At 39.1% G+C, this 19,555-nt stretch overlaps 1 protein-coding gene across 36 annotated transcripts in view; it reads left to right on the top strand.

Moving 5' to 3' along the window:
- Positions 1-17,403, top strand: part of LOC104937910 (protocadherin alpha-C2) — a 203,919-nt gene extending 186,516 nt beyond the window's left edge. For all 36 annotated transcript variants that reach the window (XM_027278121.1, XM_027278143.1, XM_027278155.1 and 33 more), the window contains 3 exons: positions 2,575-2,639; positions 6,217-6,302; positions 14,660-17,403. In XM_027278121.1, the coding sequence (XP_027133922.1) occupies positions 2,575-2,639; positions 6,217-6,302; positions 14,660-14,967 (459 nt within the window). In that variant the 3' untranslated portion in view covers positions 14,968-17,403. The remainder of the gene's footprint in view (positions 1-2,574; positions 2,640-6,216; positions 6,303-14,659) is intronic.
- The last annotated feature ends 2,152 nt before the right edge of the window (positions 17,404-19,555 follow it).

Raw genomic sequence — 19,555 nt, 5'->3', positions numbered from 1 at the left:
TCATCTCTGTAGAGAGGGAGAGTCTGGGAAATAGTGCAGCCTTTGCCAGCTACGACAGCCACAAGTCCCACTGCACCAAAATATCCTCTTCTGGTCACGTACCTCTCTGGTACTGAGCAGTAAACCAGAGTTTAGAAATCGGTGAAGAAGCAGGAATGAGGCAGAGTTTCATTTAAATTAGAGCTTAATTTTATGGTTTTGTGGCATTTTGTCTCATGTAAAATGTTGACAACAACATATACAGTTGGTTGCATAATTTCTGGTTGTAGTAAAACGAACTATTCGTTTCCTTCCTAATAGTGTTTGCCCTCAGAGCCTCCATGGTCCTGTCTATACAGAAATGGATATAAAAAAAACTGATTAAAAGAAGTAAAGAAATGTTTAACGTAATTTTTCTGTTATCACTTGACATGTTCCTCATTTAATGCCAGTCATGTTTGTTCTTGCTATGTAATTAACTGGCAGCAATGTGTTTCTCTGTACTATGCGTGGATTGGCTGGCTCTGCACAGATGAGGCGGGGGATGAAAGGTGATTGGACAAAGTGTTGATGGCAGAGGTGTGAGCTCTGTATCCATGCTAGGAGTGTTCACTCAGAGGAAGAAGGAAGAATAGAGAAAAAGGCGAGAAAAGAGTTGAGCGGCCAAACCAAAAGCATTCTTTATTCCCTGATTTACAATATGCAGCCAGAGAAGAAAAAGAATAACGAAAAACCAATAGGATTTGCTTTTCTATTTCCACTTATTTTATTTTTTTCCCTTTTTTAAATGAAGAAACACTGTTTTTTGATTTCTCCTCCTCAATACAAGTCAGATTGTTTGTTTTGTTTGTCTGTTTCTGTCTACATTTGCTGTCTAAGGACTGGTAACATTCTAGTTTTGTGTGGATGTCTTCCTTTATAGTATATCAGATTGCTTACATGTTTAGATTCCAGATCCTTGTATCTAATGTGTGTATGTGCTAGTTTTTATTTACTCATATGAATGCTCTCCCCTTCAGCCACTGGTTTGTTGCAACAGGGCAAACATTTATCAAAGCTGTTGAGTCCCATTTGTGGACAATCTGGTCTTATTTTTAATGGTTGTGTCTCATGCTCTTTCTGTGCACTGTGCAAGTACAATTAGACTAAACGCTTGTTTAACAGTGTTTTGAATGCCATACTAACATATTTGCTAACATAACAGCTACTGACTGCTTTTTCAGGAGCAATTGTCTTCAAATAATCAAGTACACCCTCAATTTCCAGTATGGTGCAGCAGTGCTGTGTATCCCTGTACACATTCTGCTCAGTTGATTGACTCCAGGAGGAATACCAGGCTTCTCTCATTAAGACCAAATATTGGATTTCAAGGGTGATGAATGTCCACTGCAGACTCATAGAGGTCAATGCAGCTTCAGCAGCAAGTGAACATCTGTCATATTTGAAAGGAAATGGGATTGCAAATGGGTCTCTTATGAACTGCATGGCCAAGCAGGGAGAATTTAGTGTTCTCACTCAGATTGGTTTAGCTCTGTCAGTGCTTTAGGTTGAGATTAGAAAATACGCAATCTCATCTGAGATATGTGGTCAGGTTAACAGCTCATTTTGCTGCACTGTTTTAAGATGTTGTATCTTATACATATATATAACCGAGTACAAAGTACAGACACTAATATATCATATTAGGATGTCAGTTGTAGAAATGTCCCTCTCTGTCTTGATGTGATGACTCTGAGTTGAGAAGCAGGGCTGAGGGGGTTAATCTGATATCTGCCCTCCCAGCCCCCCTCCTTTCTCCACCTGTGACCTTGACAGGACTAAAATGACAGAGGGTGGTGGATGCAGGGTAGAATGTAGACTGGGCTCTGCTCAGTTACCATGGTCAGATCTGTCAGACTGACTCAGGCAGACAGTGTATCAGTGAAACTCAAGGTTTTGATCAGTGTAAAGAGGCTACATAGGAAGAAAGAACTGATCAGCAAAGGAAAGAGAATGGTGAATACACAAAGGCAGAATAGAGAAAGGAAAGGTGAAAAGTAAAAAAATGCAACATAAACAATTCAAAAAACATGATCTAACATTGCTGATAAGCTTCTTGATATTTCAGTAATTTTGTGAGGTCTGATTTTCACATTTTAAAATGTTTTAATAGAGAATGGAGAGGAAGGGATGGAGAGCATTCAGTAGACAGCCGCAGCTTTGAATTGAATCTGCCATCACCACATACTGCTATGTGAGAGTTCTGCAATGTTTCCATGGTAATGGAGTGTATCATGACTAGCACCCTTGGACATGTAGCCTTAGGGCCTGTGTATCACAGTGCTAGGGTCAGTGGACTGTAGTGAAATCTCTCAAAGGCATTCTTTTCGTCAGAGAACACATGCAAGTAAGAAGAGATGGGAGGAGATGAGTGCACCTACAAGCTTCAATTTATCACTCACTTCTCCCCAAAGGCAGGGGGACTTTGGAAAGCCAAGCTGCCACAGCTATGGTTGTGTGTGTGACTGAGATTATGTGCCCGCCATGACTTATTAATGAGATGGTATTGGCTTTCGTCTGTACTTAAGACTCAATTCCTCTCACTCTCTCTTGCAGCCCAAAGTGCCGAGTGCAGACTGGAGATATTCAGCCTCCCTGAGAGCAGGAGGTGTAATGCAGAGGTAAGCATCACATTTTTTTCTGTCACTTTGCAGTAAGGATCTTATCATCCCTCACCAGTCACTTTGAGCAGATTTTGTTGGACCAAAAGACAATGTACCACTTGATGAGATTTAACCAAAAAAAAAATGCTGCCCCATTCTCCCCCCATGACTAATCTTGAGCACCAACCACCCTACATTAAAACTGAGTAGGTTGAACTAACTAACACAATTATTCAATTGATTCTGTGATTTATGTCTTTAAATAGCCTGTATACAAATACATTAGGGATACAAAATCATAGGACATCAACAGAAAATTACTATGATTAAATTAATGCAAAGTCACCCTTGCAGTGGAGACCAAAAGATTACAATATTATACTGATAAGTCATTCTGCATTGTCATTAGTCCCCTTGTTATTTAAAGCAGAGTTGTGCATAATATTCATCTAACATTTATTTGCAGCTTAGGCGGAGTAATTGCAAATTGAGATAAAATAAACAGAGCAGTCATTTGTTTTAAAAGATTAAGATCACCTTACATATCTGACAACAACACCCTTTTAGTTCCTTCTAAGTTGGTTAATGCTGGAAAACCAGTTGATGGATAGTTTTTGATGGTTTAAATTATGTCAGCTACCTTGCTATGCAGGGGCAGGCTGGTAAATATTTTAATGACTTAATAGAGAGTATATATAGTCAGATAATAATGTCACTTTGCAGAAGACTTCTTCATGGTGTGTTGATTTGAGCTGACATAGAGGTCTGCTGCACAGTTTAATCATCTCTTGACATTCATTTCATTTTGTTGGAATGGAATAAACAGCATCAACATGAAAAGGGGGCAGAGTGACACTATAAAGCCATGAGGCAAAATCTATAAATGTCTTCAAAGCACTGCCCATCTACAGAGCCAAGTGAGGCATTTAGGTTAATTAATTTATGTATTCCAGTAAATATGTCTGAGATCATTTTTGCTGCCAGCTGTTGCTCAGCTGTGTTTAGTGCTAAAGGAAATATTCAATTCAATAATTATTTAATTATTATTACATAATAATTACCATCTTATTTTATCAATTTGCATGTCTTAATGTATAATATTTCTATTAAATATAATGTATAGATGGATAGTTGAGTTTAAAACAATTGAATGTGAAATATCAAAGATGCGACAGGAGGAGAAATGCAGCTTTCTCAATATTTCCATGGACAGATGGAGAACTGACAGGAGGGAAGAGTAAGCAGAGAGGCGGGTCAGTGATGGGTGAAGGGCAGGTAGTCAGGTGGAAAGAAGGCCTATCAGGGACGTGGAGATTGCTGCATGACCACACCAGTGATCACATTACCCATAAGATATTGGGCTATTACCTGCTGTGAGATCAGATGGACCGGACCAAATCAAGGGTCATGCTAATGAGATGGCACCATAATTACAAAGAGTCACAGGCTAAATGAGTCAGAAACAAATAAAATTCCTATTGTCTTCCTATCATCTGTGATATCTGCATAATCTATCTAATCCATACACTCTCTGTAGATAGATACTGTATATATAAGACATCATAAACAGAACACAGCTATCTTTCTAATCCCTATGTTAAATAAAATGCAAGTAGTCTTCAATAACTCCACAAATAAATAGCATTCCTTTGTTGCTGTTTATAGACAAGGGTTTCCTGAGGCCTAAATGTATATGTTTATGTATATGTTGTGCACGTCATAGCATGTGATACTCATCCAATCTTTATTCATACCTCCATGCTACTGTCCAGTTTGCATATGTAACGTAGTGCCTGATGTCTTTGTCTCAGCTCCTAGCAACCTAGGAGTCATGTAATGCAGTTCAGATTATACGTTATCCATATACTATAGATACACATACTGCATGTATGTATTCATGTGTACACTCTGATGTCCATGTCAGATTAATAACTGTGCACCATCTTGGGTCATTAATGATACACAGATTACCTCAGAATTACAACAGGGATTAATGATAGTTAATGTGTTTATGTGAACCAGTCTAACATATTAAATCTGTCTTGTGACTCACAACCTCTGATACATTTTAAGTTGACTGTCCTCCATGTTCCATTATCAATCAGAACTTGTATAAGAGAATTGTGATACCACACCCAAACACCATGTACCGGCACTGACCTATTTCTTTTAATGTAAATTCTGATGGCATGCATAACATTTCACAGTTTCAGTGAAATAAATTTGACCATATTAAAAGGCAATAAAGCTGGAAAATGATGAGGAGACGTATTTACAGACCACTGGAGAATATGAGGAATGTAAAAGCAGGAGTGACATTAGCTGAAAAGTGTATTATCAGTCCAGTGTTTTCCATTAATATTTTATCAGTGCATCTTGATAAAGCCGTTGCTTAGCAGCACTTAAAATGGCCTCCCTCTCCAAATCCCTTCTCTGCTCTTCACAGAATCACTGTACACAGAGACCTAGATTCATACATATTTTAGCTGTCTTTAGCACCATTAAACTGCAGATTTGTACTGTATTTTACAAAATTATATTTCAATACACCCCAATTCCCAAGACAGAAAGCTTCTTGTTTATGAAAACACAATTACTCATGCCTCAGAATACACAAATTACTAGCAAAAAAGACCAGCTCACTCAGACCTCAATAGATGTTTTCAAATCTAGAGACCTAATTTTCAGGGACAGTGGAGAGAAGAGTGGGCAGGATTAAAGTGGAACAGCAGCAGGCAGAGATTTAAAGTCAGTTAGAGTAGTGTTTTAGGAATAACAATTTAGGTAGATTTTTATCTTTCTTTATTTTAATTATCTCTTTTGCTTGACAAAGTCGGGGTTAAGAGAGGCTTTACTCTGAAGCAATTTCCTGCATCTTGAAAGTTACTATTGCATGGGTGGTGAAGAAAAAACACAGAAAATGATTTCATATTACCATCTGTAATTTCCTTTTTGTTTTGTCCTCCTTCCTTGGATCAAATCGTAAAGCAGTGACCCTTTGTAAAGATTCACAGGATTCACCTGGTTTCCCCTGGGTCTTCATGGCAAAACTTTCATTGTCAGAGCTAGAAAATATATAATCCTTCCCTTTTTAAAGATAAGGTTGAGGCAGTGGGAGAGAATTTTCTGTTTGTAGCAGCATTTCTGTTGCTGTTACGCACTACAGAGAGTGTGGTGTTTTTCTGTAGAGGGGAGGGTGCTGAAATCCTGCAGAGCGAGTGTAAAAATGTAAGAACTGCCATCTGTAATCCATAATCCAGAGAATGTTAGGAAAATGTTGGGTAAATACCTAAATATTAATCTGAACATTGCATGTGCTGATTGCAAACCAATCACCACACATGGAGTGAATTGTGTATTGAATTTTCAATTGCATTATAGGAAACATATGGAAATGAGAGAATGGAAAATGAGAGAATATATATAATATATATCGATAAATTATGAAAGTTAGTATTATTATTAAAAATTGTCATGTGAAATGATAATAACAGTATTACGTTATTGGTGCCTTCTGTTGTGCAGGTTAACATGGCTCTGCAAGAGAATAACTTTCCATTGTGTAATATGTGCATGTTTGTTTTTTGTGTTCCAGCTCAGTGCACATGGAAGAGTCCTCAGTAATGCAGGGAGCCCAAGGTGTCCTGGTTCAGAACTGGCCCACTGCGTCCAGCGCTGCCGGTAAGAATCTGTCATGCCACTCTCTCTTAAACCAGTCCCAGCTAAACTCTGGCTTATGCATGTTAAAAGAGAAACTTAAATCAATAAATCGGTCTCACACATGCACATGCAACTAGTCTTGTCCTAAAGGTCTAAAATAGTGACAACAATCTACAATTTAGTTTAACAGATTCCAACACATTCCATGACACACATTTAAACAATATAGCTAATACTATGTTATAGCAATAACTGTACATTCCTAAACAGCTCATCAAACCACAAGAGAGTAATAACATGAGGAAAACAGAGATATCAGCTACGAGATCGCCCCAGCCCACTCCCACCACTTGCCTCTGCTGCAGGGAGAGGAAATGACACATGCTACGTAGGCGCCGATGAATATCTCTACTCTCTGCACCAGGAAGGGAGACAATACAGAGAAAAAGAGGGAGAGAGAGAGAGTCAGTAGTTGATTGGATTATCAGGAAGATGTTTACAGAGGCATAAGCTACTGAGCCACAGAGGGCAAACATTAGAGAACACATTAGAGAAGAATAATAAAACACAATTACATTCCCTCTCCACGTAATGTGGATCTCATTCTCTAGCTCTTTTATACACATACTCACAAAGAGAAAGATTAGTGGAGAGTGATGTCGGCAACAAATAGTATTGAATTCCTGTATTCAAATTATATCTGTAAGCTTTAAATAGTTGTGCATTGGGACATTTAAAATTTTGTATCCGTACATTACATAAATGTTTCTTACACTCAACAAGCAGCTGAATGCTAAATGTTTGGTAGTGATAGCGCTTAACACTGCTCTTGAGTGGAAAATAATCCTTTAACAAATTTAAGCCAACAGGCATTTCAGTTACAAGCCAGTCTATAAAATTGCACATTTGAATGTTATTCAAGACAGAGCAGTAATTATTGGCAGCACTTTTGTTGTGAAGCAGCTGCAGGCGTGTGATGCACATGGAGGTGTCAACTAACTTGTTTCTTGATAACCATTGAGTCTAAATTTAACATTTTGCACATTTTGTCACATTGTTGTTGTTAGATATTCAGAAATATAGCAAGTGTGGCTTAGGCTTACATCTTATGTCAATGCAAAATGACAGCATACTCAATTCAAGATGACATGTCATGCACATTGTAATGTGTATGTTGTTGCATATGATGCCCTACTCCTTGCCCCTAACCAAGATTTATGACCAAATATGCCCTGTATACACAAGGTCAGTGCCCTCCATGCTTTGAGAAAATTTCAGTAGTCAACCCTTGACTTTTCTCATAATAACAGGGAAATGGGGTCAGAAAAAAGACTGAAATGGAAGAAAGATGAGACAGGTGAGATAACTAGACAGAAGTATGTCCAATGAGAGGACTGGAGCGAGTACGACAGTGCAATTAAGTTTAGCTAAAGAGGTAATTTGTTGTAATTAAGGATGTAGAGACCGCCTGGCTTGGTGTCTTTTATAGACAGGAGGCGGTGGACTGGGCAGGCAGACAAACTGCCCACACACTAAATACTGTCCCTTCCTATCCACACACACATAGCCTCCTCCACTCTGCTATTGATTTCTTGCCTTGGCTGAAGATTTGCAGCCTGCAGGCACTTCAAAACATGAGTGACAGAGATAGAGAGATGGACACAGAGAGAACAGAAGAGTCAGTAATGACGTCCTCAGGGTGGGTCAGTGGTAACAGGACCAGCTGGTGAGGACTTAAGGTGGTCTAATTAACTCGTGGCAGTTCAAGAACAACACATTGTGTACACGCTAATCTTGCTTTACCTACGGGCTTAATGTCCCTTTTTTGTCTCATTTTTAGTGAGATTAAGAATGGAAATATCAGCTGTGGGCTATATTAGCCTCAGGCTAATATTTTAGGGTTGGATCAAGGATAATTCTGGGTTAAGAGTGTCATATAATCTGAAAAGTGTTTATGTTTCTATTGCTCCCTGACTAGAGAACAAGATTGATAAAGATTTGTATTCTGACTTTCAAGCTCTGTTTCTTTCAAGTTCATCATGTCTCAGAAATGAAAGAAATGGAGATATTGATTTAATGTGGCGTGTCACATCACTATGAGTCATAGTCTGTGCTATATATAACTAGATTTTCTTGTTTGTTAGGCTAGTTTGTTGAGGGAATTGTTTCAGTCTGGGTGCCGAATGTACAAGGTGCTGTTTTGCCTCAGAGTCTATTTTTTGCTTTGATGTGAGACATGGAGGTACAGCCGGCAACGCCCCTGTTTCTTCCACTGTGTGTGTGTGTGTGTGTGTCAGTTTGTAAGTCTGTGTCGTCACATCTTCTTTGGTGTTTTTTGTGTGTATATGCCTGTGTGCTTGGCTGTGTTTCTAAGAGTGTTTTGGCTGCCTGCTTTGTGTGCTGCTCCTGCTGTGACAGATGGAGTGCAGCCCACGCCCAGATTAACAGACCCACATTAATGAAATCAGTGTTCTGCTTGCTGTCTCTCTCCCTGTCTGTTCTTCACTCCCTTTATGCCTTCCTCCTTTATCACTCCCTCCCTGTCACATCTTTGTCTCTAAACCAAGGGCACATTAGGGATTCAGAGAAAACTGTGCAGAATTGTAACCATCCCCTGGAGAGATGGGGCAGAGAGACAGGAGGGAGATGGGTGGGTTACAAAATGAGGGATTAAAAAGGAAGAAGGGAATGAGCAATAAAGGTTGGAAGGTGGAGAGGGAGGTAGAGAAGCTATGGACATAAACTGTTTGGGAGGGAGTGACAATGACTAAATCCTAGTGATTGACTGTAGCAGAGGAAAGAGAGGAAGCTGTATAAGGCTGCTGTTGCTAGGGGAGAGTGGTTAGACTAGACAGAAAGAGAGGGAGGGAGGGAGGGAGGGGGGGAGAGAGAGCTTGCAGCATTATTCTCCATCAGCACAAGCACTGTCACCACGACTCCTACCAATGTCCTACTGCCTCACTGGAGGATGTAGTTTCCACGGCAACCATTCATGGCCCCTAATATTGGCAGGAAAAAAGAGGAAGGGAGGGCTGTTATATAGAGGGGAGTGCAAACATATGGCATGGGACAAAAGGTGCTGAAGGAGGTAAGAAAAATTAGACTGTGGCATCAGGAGGTGAAGGACAAGACAAGGGGAGGTGTTGACTGAAATGCATGTACATGAGCAAAATATAAAACAAAATGGAGGTCGGAGTTAAAGAAGGGAGCAATATGTTTGGACAGTGAGAGTTGGGGGTAAGAAGTGTAAAGTAAAGGAGAGAGCAGAGGAGGAAGTAACAGAAGGAAAGTGACCTACATTTACTGGGGCGGTGGTTTACTGCAGAGGTGGATGCAGGTTTACTGTTTTCTATATCAGCCCAGATTGCACACGCACACAACATATTCACAGAGGAACATAGAAAGACAGATTTGATTAAAGTTAACAGTAATCAGCTGCAGCAGGCACCTGTCAAGGCAAAAATAGACAATGGTGGGAGCAAAAGGCCAAGTGAGGAGGAGAAAGTGTAGCAAGATGATGGAAAAAAAGGTGGGCAAGAGGAGACTCTACTGGGGATTTATCATTACATTTTGCTTTTTTAGTGCCTCAGGGCCTAATCATATAATCTGCTATAAAGCATCGAGGACTCCATTTACATTTACTGTATCTTCGTCAGTCTCTTGAATGGTGTGAGTTTCTATAAGCACAGAATGAGAAGTAAAGAAAAGTACAAAAAGTGAATACACAGGTGATTCAATCCAAGGCTATATATCATACTTTAGACCTACAGTCTTTTAGTTAAGATGTGTTTGATTTGAAAAGATTGATGACACAATCAGAAAGGCAAAGTAGAAAAATCTGGAAGCTGTCAGGGACTTTTCACTGTTTCTGAATCCCTCCACCCCAACTGCTCCCTGTTTCCAGCTTCATTATTTGCTTTCTTTTATTGTCACTTGTTTTTGTTCCCATCCTGCACTCCATGAGTCTTTATCTTGCCATCTCTCTCTCTTTCTCTCTGGAAAATAAATCAATGTGTACTTTTTTTTCAACATAGCACCTACACATATAACATACAAACACACAGACACATGGGTTGCAACTCAAACTCCCACACATGCACCTACATTCAGGGTTATTTTTATTGTGTTAAGTCCTGTCACTTAGGCCTGCTTGTGTCCACCATCTGCCACATGATCCAGCTGGGAGCAGACAGTAAGGTGCTCAGCCTGGCATGAAACCCAAACAGACACACACACACACACACACACACACACACACACACACACAAAATATATTCTTCCATCACCACCCAGACATATCAATGAAAACACAGACGCATAAATAAGAAGAATAGACAGCTACACTGCATTTTGTTTTTAGCAAAATGGGCACACGCTGCACAGAAGACTAATACGGGTCTTGAAGAAGGGTGTGGTCCCAGCTGACTGTTCCTTTCGTAACAATCCCAGATTTCTCTGCCACTGCAGTGTGTGGAAATACAACAGAAACGCACCATCAGAATGTTTTTATCCATCTTTTCCCCTCCTCCTATAACCCTCCCTTTTTGTGGCGAGCATCGTGTTTCATATCTGCATCCTTGCACTTCCTGGCCCATCTTTTCTCTCCTCCTCCTCCTCCTCCTCCTCCTCTTCCTCCTCAGCTTGTTATGTAACGCTGCACTGCGCTCCACTGCGCTTCTGCCCAACTGGCCGATGATAGGGTGAGACAAGGGAATGAATAAAGTAGATGTGGCAAAATGGAACTTGGGTGATTTAAGTGGCTGTGAAAACCTTTGGTGGTACAGGGGAGTGAAGAGACACATGCAAAGACGTTGGATCGAAGACTCCAGAGATCAATCTCAGACAGGAGATATGGAGAAAATCATAGTATGTAATGCAAAATTATTGATTACAGTGGCTTGATGAAGAATTAAAACTGTGCAAGTTACAGTTATAAAGAGAGAGTAATAGGTTGGAGCAACAGTATTACCATGAAATAAATAAACCACCCTCTAATGTGCCTGGAAGTTATCATTGATGGACAAGCTGTTTATTACCCAATCTCATTAATGTTATCATAAACACTGATAAGCATGATTAATATTTGTCAATAAGTGGGAGGGATGGGTGTTAGCTGGCTGAGTTTTCACACAAGATTAGTTGAAAGGTCAGAGGAAAGAGAAGGAGGGAGGTTGTGCAAGACGAACAGGGAGGACAGAAGAGAGGATGTTTTACTCTGCAACAGGCATCAACAAATCAGATTGAAGCAATGGCTGTGTGGAGATCATTGTTGGGCGAGGTGAGTCTGTTAACATTATTGTGAAAGAAGAGACAGTGAAGAGCAATGAGTGGGAGAAGACACAGTATAAGGAGGCTGATAAAATGGGTTAAAATAAATGTAATAGATGTGTATTTGGCATCACAGGTCAATATATATTGTTCATTTTGTCTGAAACATCAAAATGACATATTCTGTTAGAAACGTAAAAACCATTATTTGACCTTTTAAATTGCACCAGAAGTAAATATATCCAGGATAAGACATTGACCATTCCAAGAGAGTTACCCTGCCTTACCCTTTCTATCTGCCTGCTCTCAGCATGACTCATCACACTCTGGGGTGTTGTTTTGTTTGTGAATGTAAGTTTGCATGGTGGCACTGGAGTCTCATCAAGTTCCCACATTAGACAGGTCATTTCTTAAAGGCAAAAGGGAGTAAACACTTTAGAGCAAAGCATCACCAGCACTCAAGTATTCTACATTTTTCATTTGGTATTTTTGTGCTTGTTTTTCTCAGTTTCTGCCTTCCTTTTGAGGTTATAGAATCAGGGTCCTGTTTCTGCTCAGGCAGTCAGATGAGGACTTATCAGCTGGGGGAAGACTGTTGCCTTGTGAATGAATGTGACTTTAGCTGTCTCTGTGTCTACATGGGGAGGAAGCAGTAGCTGGATCTAGCCCGACCTGTCCTAATCTTCTCAGTCTTTTTGTGTCATTCTGTCTTGTCCATCCCGCAGCTGTGTTGTTGAAGTCAGTGAAAGTATGAGATCATTTTGGGGTATAGTGATGTTAGACAATTCAAAGGTGCGACCCATTTAATTCAAGTATAGTGGTCTGAGGCTGTTTTCTTTAAACTTACTTTCAAGGGAATTAAATACGATATCAAAAATAAAAAGGGCTACAATAAAAAAGATATTTTCATTATTGAACAGTCTGCCAGTTATTTTCTTTATTACTCGACTAATAGCTTAGTCTATAAAATGTAAAAAAAATGGTGAAAAATGCTCATCACATTTGTCCAAATGACAGACCAAAACCCAAAGCTATTCAGTTAACAGCATTATAAGAGAATAAGCAAATCTTCACATTGGAGAAGCTAGGCTGAGAATGTTTGAGCAATGAACTGATTACTTAAACAGTTGCAGAGTAATTTTCACCTTAGCTCTCTTTCGGACTACAATCTAGAATTGAATACCATTGTCTGCTTCAACCTGGGCAGTTTGCCATGGATTTACTCCATAAATCCTTTTGTGTGAGCAGATCTCACTGAGAGTTGTTACATGAAAATGCTAGAATATGGAAGTGAAAAAACATATGTATGAATTGTGAGCAAAATAGAAATTCAGGGATGTAAAATGAAGAGGAAATAATATCGGAGCACATTATATTTGAAAAAGGGAACTAATAAATTCCACCATCTCACAAATTAAAGATTATTAATGCTAGTGACTTATGGCTCAACTACTTTTTATTATTCGTTATCCTGCATCTGTATAACAATGCAATGCACAATAGCACTGTAACAACCAAACATAAATTGTATGTGAAACTCATGTTCTGTCTCGGTGATGTAACTGATAATTCAGTTATAGCTGTTCATCCCTAAGGTCACTTCAACTATAATCTTTTGTATCACCCAGGCCATCATAACTGGATAAAATTCAGCTTTTGCCCAACATTACATTAGATAGTTTAATCAAAATTACATTCCCATTCTCTGTGCTAATATTTTTAGGATAACAGTTAATTTTCTGTAAGAGATGGAGCAGAAGGAAAGAAAACTGAAACCAAACATACAGTGTATATTTTGGCTTGGTAAGTTAAGATTGTAAGCTGGTATTCTCTGCCCTGGGCACTGCATGAGATCAGGCTTCTTCTTCCAGACACTGTTCCTTCTGGTTGGATGGAGCTCTGCTCAGTTAATCTCCCCTTTAGAAAGAACTCAGGAAAGGAGTCAGAGAAATAAAAGGAATATGTGAGGCAAGTGTAGCAAGTAGGTCATTGCTGTAAGGAAGTGACTGGGTCTTTTTCTGGTAAACGTTGCTTAGTTGTGTTATATACTACACATAGACGTTAATGTAACAACGCATACCCATAAAATTAAATAAGGGTGTGATCACTCCCTGATCCATGGTCAGGTTATTTGTTGATGCATACATGAATACATTTACACTGGCACACAATTTTTCTGTTCAGGGCAGAAAATACAGTATTCGATAAAAGTAAAATTTTATGTAACAGCTCAGTTAAATTCCACTAAAGTGCCACATCTTTACTTTATTATCTTTCTCAGCTTTCAACATAATAATGAATAGTTGAATGTTTCATCAAACAGTACCATGGATGTTAGTTTTGGCCAGGAGGGACCCTTTGATTCATTGCCTACTTAGCAGTCTCTTCTTGGAAACATCCCATTAAATTCCGAGACTTCCACCTTTTATAGCATGTCATGGCTTTTCCTCGTGGAATGCCACTCATTATTTATTGCCTAGATTTTTACAGTGGCTTCTGTGGGTATCAGTGAACTATGCCTGCAGTTAAAACTTTCACACAGTAGGTTTTATTTATGTATATAAGAATGCTGGTGCAAATTTGCACCATGCCTTTTATATAATTTGCAGAAGCTAATTTTATATATTTGTTTTTATTTTGACATAAAATAATGCACAGTAGAAAAGGCTTCATGTAAAAAAAAATACAAACCACCACAGTGTACCTGTCAAACCTAAGAGTGTGTTTGCTTTGGTGCAGTAACATCTCAACAAACTTCAAGTACAATTTAGCCAGCCTGTATTCTCTAGACATCAACGGTAGATTTGTTTTAAAAAGACAAGAATTACTTTCTTAAACAATGTGAAATCATTATAGCCAGTAATAAATAAATAAATATCATAACATTATGTAAAACACAGGTAATGGCACTCTGACATTATAATTACCACACCTGCTCTTTAGAGACAGAATACTGACCACACAAAGCTGAGAAGAATATAATACTCATGATCATCTATGAGTACGAAATATCAAAATATTTGGTAATTTTAATAACCACATCTGTTTGAAAAAAAAATATATATATATAGCAAATAATAACCCATCATCCATATCTCTGTTTCTTTCAGATGCTGAAGGAGGCGAGGTGTCCCCCCCAATGGGTGCTGGTGTAGACAGCAACAGCTGGCATTTTCGCTATGGCCCTGGAGGTCCTGGAGCACCCCCACAGCACCTGAAACCTGGCGAGGTTCCCCCAGAAGCCTTCATCATCCCTGGCTCCCCTGCCATAATATCCATCAGACAGAACCAGGGAGGAGAGGACGACAAGAGTGATTTTATCACCTTTGGAAAGAAAGAGGAGGCCAAGAAGAAAAAGAAGAAGAAGAAGGAGAAGAAAGACAAGAAGGATAAGGGGAAAGATGATGGAGATGAATAGAGGAGCAGAAGAGAGAAGCAACGAAGAAAAGGGTGTTGTTAAAACAGAGGTACCAACCAAAGTCCACTGGGCAAAAATAAAATGTGAAAATTACAGATTTTCCAATTTAATTTTATTATCTATTTTCAGTAATAATATATTAAATTTCTTTTTTGTTTTAAACCTGGCCTTACCAAGATTTATTTTACATTCAGTTCCTTACTGAGGTAAAATTATTAATCTTGCCTTGATAAACAATAAAATGATTGATTTTGCTCCACGCCCCTATGTGCCTATACACCCTGAGTCAGCTCAATCAGTCTTCTTTTCCAAAAAGGAAGGACCACTCTTTGCCCTTGTCTTCAATTTTTTGTCCTTTAACCCACTGGGCACGTTGGCACCTCTGTCTTACCCCTTCCCCAATTAAGATGTGTAAACCATTCTCTCTGAGAGAAGACAAATACTTTGTACAGGAACAACAAAAAGCTCTGTGCCAGCTGCGGAAAAGAAGAAAGGCAAAGAAGATTGACACAGATGTATACCATCTGGAGCTGGACACTCACAACTTGTAAATAGCACAGGAGAGAGTCACTGAAACTAAGGCTAACATGACACTGCTGCAGAGTCTTTTGGTAATTACCGACAGTGTTTCCTGAGATCTCAAAGAAACCACATGCACACACGCATGCTCACACATTTAAACATGCAAAAGCATACATACACTTACCATAACAAGTAGACACGGAAAGCACCTGAGACCTAGAGAGAAGGAGAGGAATAAAAAAAGAAGAGAAAATCAACTGACATCAAAGAAATGTGCTTAAAACTAGACACTGCAAGCTTTTTGACCTGCACAGTCACCAATGCAGTGCGCATGTGTACTTCAACTCTCTCAGGATGGAAGCAGTATCCATTACAATGATTCTGTATTTGCTCACTGCATTTGAAGGACAACGAGAGCTTCATCTCCAACCAGAACCCCAACTGAGGAATGCAGAAAGCACCGTAAAGCTGGAGAGAAGAGAGGATACCTCACATTATGCTGAGGATCCCAGAGGGGAGAGTCCAGCTGAGCTGGCTTGTGACTCTGCTTTTAGTCAGTGGACTCCGATGAAACCTTACAGAATATTAGGAGAATCTTGAGATTTTGATAACACCTTCTCTTCTCCCACTGCTGCAGCAAAAGCCTAATGCTTTTTGCTTTGAATGTTTGGTAGCAACCAGTCCTTACCTGATACCTTGAGTTTACAACTGCTCACCTGCTTGTACTTGCCCCAAGCTGCCACGAGCCATCCTCTCCTCCCCCAAATGCATTCTTACCCATAGTCACCCATCCCAATGACTGCCTCTTCATGTGATGATGAAGTCTGTGAACTTGTTCTGTTTTCATTTATTCTCAAAAGAGATTCATTATTACATACTCTGGAATTTTTTCTTTTCTCCCTCATTGCTTTAACTGCTTTTTGCGTGTCACTACACCTAAACCCGGTCTGACCCCCTCCTCAGGATCGATCCTGGGAATGGCCTGCTCTGAACATTGTGGTGTGCTGAGAACAGCATGGAGTAATGTGGATGAGGCCTGGGGAAACCCAGTTGGGGGTCTATGCCCTGAACTCTTGTAAGATGTCTCTCTACTGTAAGTGCACAATGGTTCAGTGCTTTTAACTTGAGTACTACAGCACGCTGTTCATTTCCTGTTTGTAGCCACTGATGAGAGGGGACCAGGTGGGATGAAGCAGATTACAGGGGTGGAGGACTAGGATAAAGTGAGGTGACAGGTGCCGTGGGCTGGCCCTCCCCCTCCATGTACAAGAGAAGAACGTTTTTCTCCTAATTGATTGTTTAGGATTGTTGAGTCACATATTAGCTTTTATGTACGCTGTAAATGTAGCGTAGACTTTTCATAGATTGTCTCTACATTAGTAAATGAGTAAATGAAACCTGCTAAAAGTACGGGCATCTAGGGATACCCATCCTGCAGCTCTATCCCACCAATCCTCTCTCAGGAGGTTTTGAAAAAGAGGCGCACATGCCTCAAGACCTGCTTCTGTTGGTTCCCCTCCCCTGCCTGTAACTTGTTGCCATGTCCCCAAAGTTTTGCGGCTCAGTATGATGTCACTCCATTAAGTGGCTGCTGCATGTACTGCTCTAAGGAAACACATACTATATAGAGAAATATATATATAAATAGATAGATGGCTATGATTTTATTATTTTGTATTATCATTTTTCTTCATTACTTGCACAGGAGATATTTGTATGTACTTCTGTCTGCCAAACATCTATGTACTACAATCTTCACGCTCCACAGATGTTATATGGCATCCACTAAACCTCTTTAGATATTTGTAAATGCTATAGTGTGATACCTTTCAACGCAAGTTTATTATTTTTATTTTTAACAACTATGATTTTTGCTTTTGAAAACAAGCAAAGCAAGAAAAAAGAAAAAAAAAACACTTTCTGTGTCCAGCTTTGACATGACGATCTAACTAACACTGTAATATTGTAACTGAAATATGTATGATCCTATGATGAGCTATCACTTCCCTTTCACTCTAAAAAACAGAAAATTACTGAAAAAAAATATTCCTGTGTAAAAAAAGTATATGTAGTGTATGCTTGTGTTTAGTGAGCGTTCATGCTGTCATTCTTTCCCAATGTATGGTGGTGAACTATGGTGGCATTGTGCTGTCCTAAGTGGACAAGCTCAGATCTGTTGTAAAATCTTTTTTTGTACACCCACTCATCAACTGTGACAGTGAAGTAGTGAATTTCATTTATTTCATTTATTTTCTGACTTTTTTTATTTTACCTAAATGGATACAGTGGTAATGTGTTTTGTTTATAAATCACTAATAAAGTTTTCTTTCTTAAAAATCAATGTGGATTTATTGTCTTTGGTGTGTGTGTGTGTGTGTGTGTATTATGTATGTATTTTATTGGATTTGTTATGTATTACAATTCAACTGACTGCTTCAGATGGATAAAATACAGAATATGATTATGGCTTTTTATTTAAAAAATACAGGTTATTATGAGACCATTTTTAATTAAAATATGGCCTTATGGAATGAAAGTCTTAATTAAAAAATAATAATCAAAAGCACTTATTTTACAGAGCTTTTTTTGTGTATCTCAACTCAGGAGAATTAAAAAATAGGGTCAACGCAACACTCTAGAAGACTTGAATAAGTAACAATGATAAAAGAATACACAACTGATAAACTAGGCTGTTCTGTTCTATCATACAGACTCACATCCCACTTCTTACTCTGCACTGACAAGCACTCAGATGTGAGACACTGGCAGAATGACCTGCCCAGCACTGATGCCTCATTTGTCCTTGTTTGAAAGCCATGGTCACAGATGGTTCAAACAGTCCCTTGTGAAAGGAAGCTTCCAGAAGCAACATCATTTAATAGAGTGGCAGATTTATTATATCCCAAAGTAGATTTATTATATCCCAGTGGGTGAGTTTGTAGAAAAAATATCACAATAGAGACACATCAGTCATGTTGGCCTAGATATAATGCAACACTGATAATCAACACTTTTCACTTTTGCTTGTGACCTACTCCAGCAGCCAGCTGGAGTATTTTAGAGCTCAAGGAACTACAACAGATTTCTAATTTTGTCTGTCTGCAATAAACAAAATTTAATCATGGGTGAATGTTAAATAGATGTATTTGTGCATTATTATGTTTTTATACTGATGCTGCTCTTGAAATACGGTCAATAAAGTCTCCCTCTCTCCACTCTGGCTTTCATCTTGCAACTAGAGAGGGGAACGGAAGTTCAATAGTTTATGTTTAAAAAATAGCTTGCGAAAATGCTACATCCCATTCTTTACTTCATTCTCTGCAGGAGACAGACAAAAGTAGTTTCTATGGTTACAGCTATTTTGGGAATTGTCTCTATAGCAACAGCCTTATATGCTTAGCAAACACAGGGTTGAAACAGTGGTGTGCCCAGGATGAGGTGAAGGTGTGTGTGTGGGGTGTGTCCTTTAATATGCCACAGTCAACACAACTGACCATTGATTTGATGATGCAACAATAAAACAAATGGTGTCTCTGAGTCCTCACTGACGCCTCACTGTTAATAACAGCAGATCCACGGAAAAACTCCAGTTTAACAAAAAACACTAACACCCACACATTTAAAATGCCCACAGTTACATATTCCCATGAGCATACATAAAGTGTGCTCTGGTCTGGTCTGAATTTCGGCTCATTTGAGTTATACAAACAAATTAACAAACAAGCAAACCATCTCAGTATGCATAAAAATATAGCCTGCAGTGTTTGGTCTGCAGAGCAACGAATCTCTGGCTAATGAATATGGATACAGATTATGGCAGAGTGAACAGAGCCATGCATGCAGAGAGCATTGGGCCACTGTGCTCACTTTCTTTATGAGCTGTCTAGTCCACATACTGTAGATAAATGTAAACCATTTTAAACACAACATGAACATGTTATACTATATGATACAGTGCATAAATGTACCATCAGTTATTCAATACAGATAGAACTAACCAAGAGAGACAGGTCAAATAGTGAAATATAAACATCTAAACTGGTTTAACGAAGTGCAAATAGTCTTT

Source organism: Larimichthys crocea, chromosome I (assembly GCF_000972845.2).
Source record: "Larimichthys crocea isolate SSNF chromosome I, L_crocea_2.0, whole genome shotgun sequence".
NCBI classification, from domain to species: Eukaryota; Metazoa; Chordata; class Actinopteri; family Sciaenidae; genus Larimichthys; species Larimichthys crocea.
Note: the sequence above shows the minus strand (reverse complement) of the source record. Positions and strands in the feature narration are given on the sequence as shown.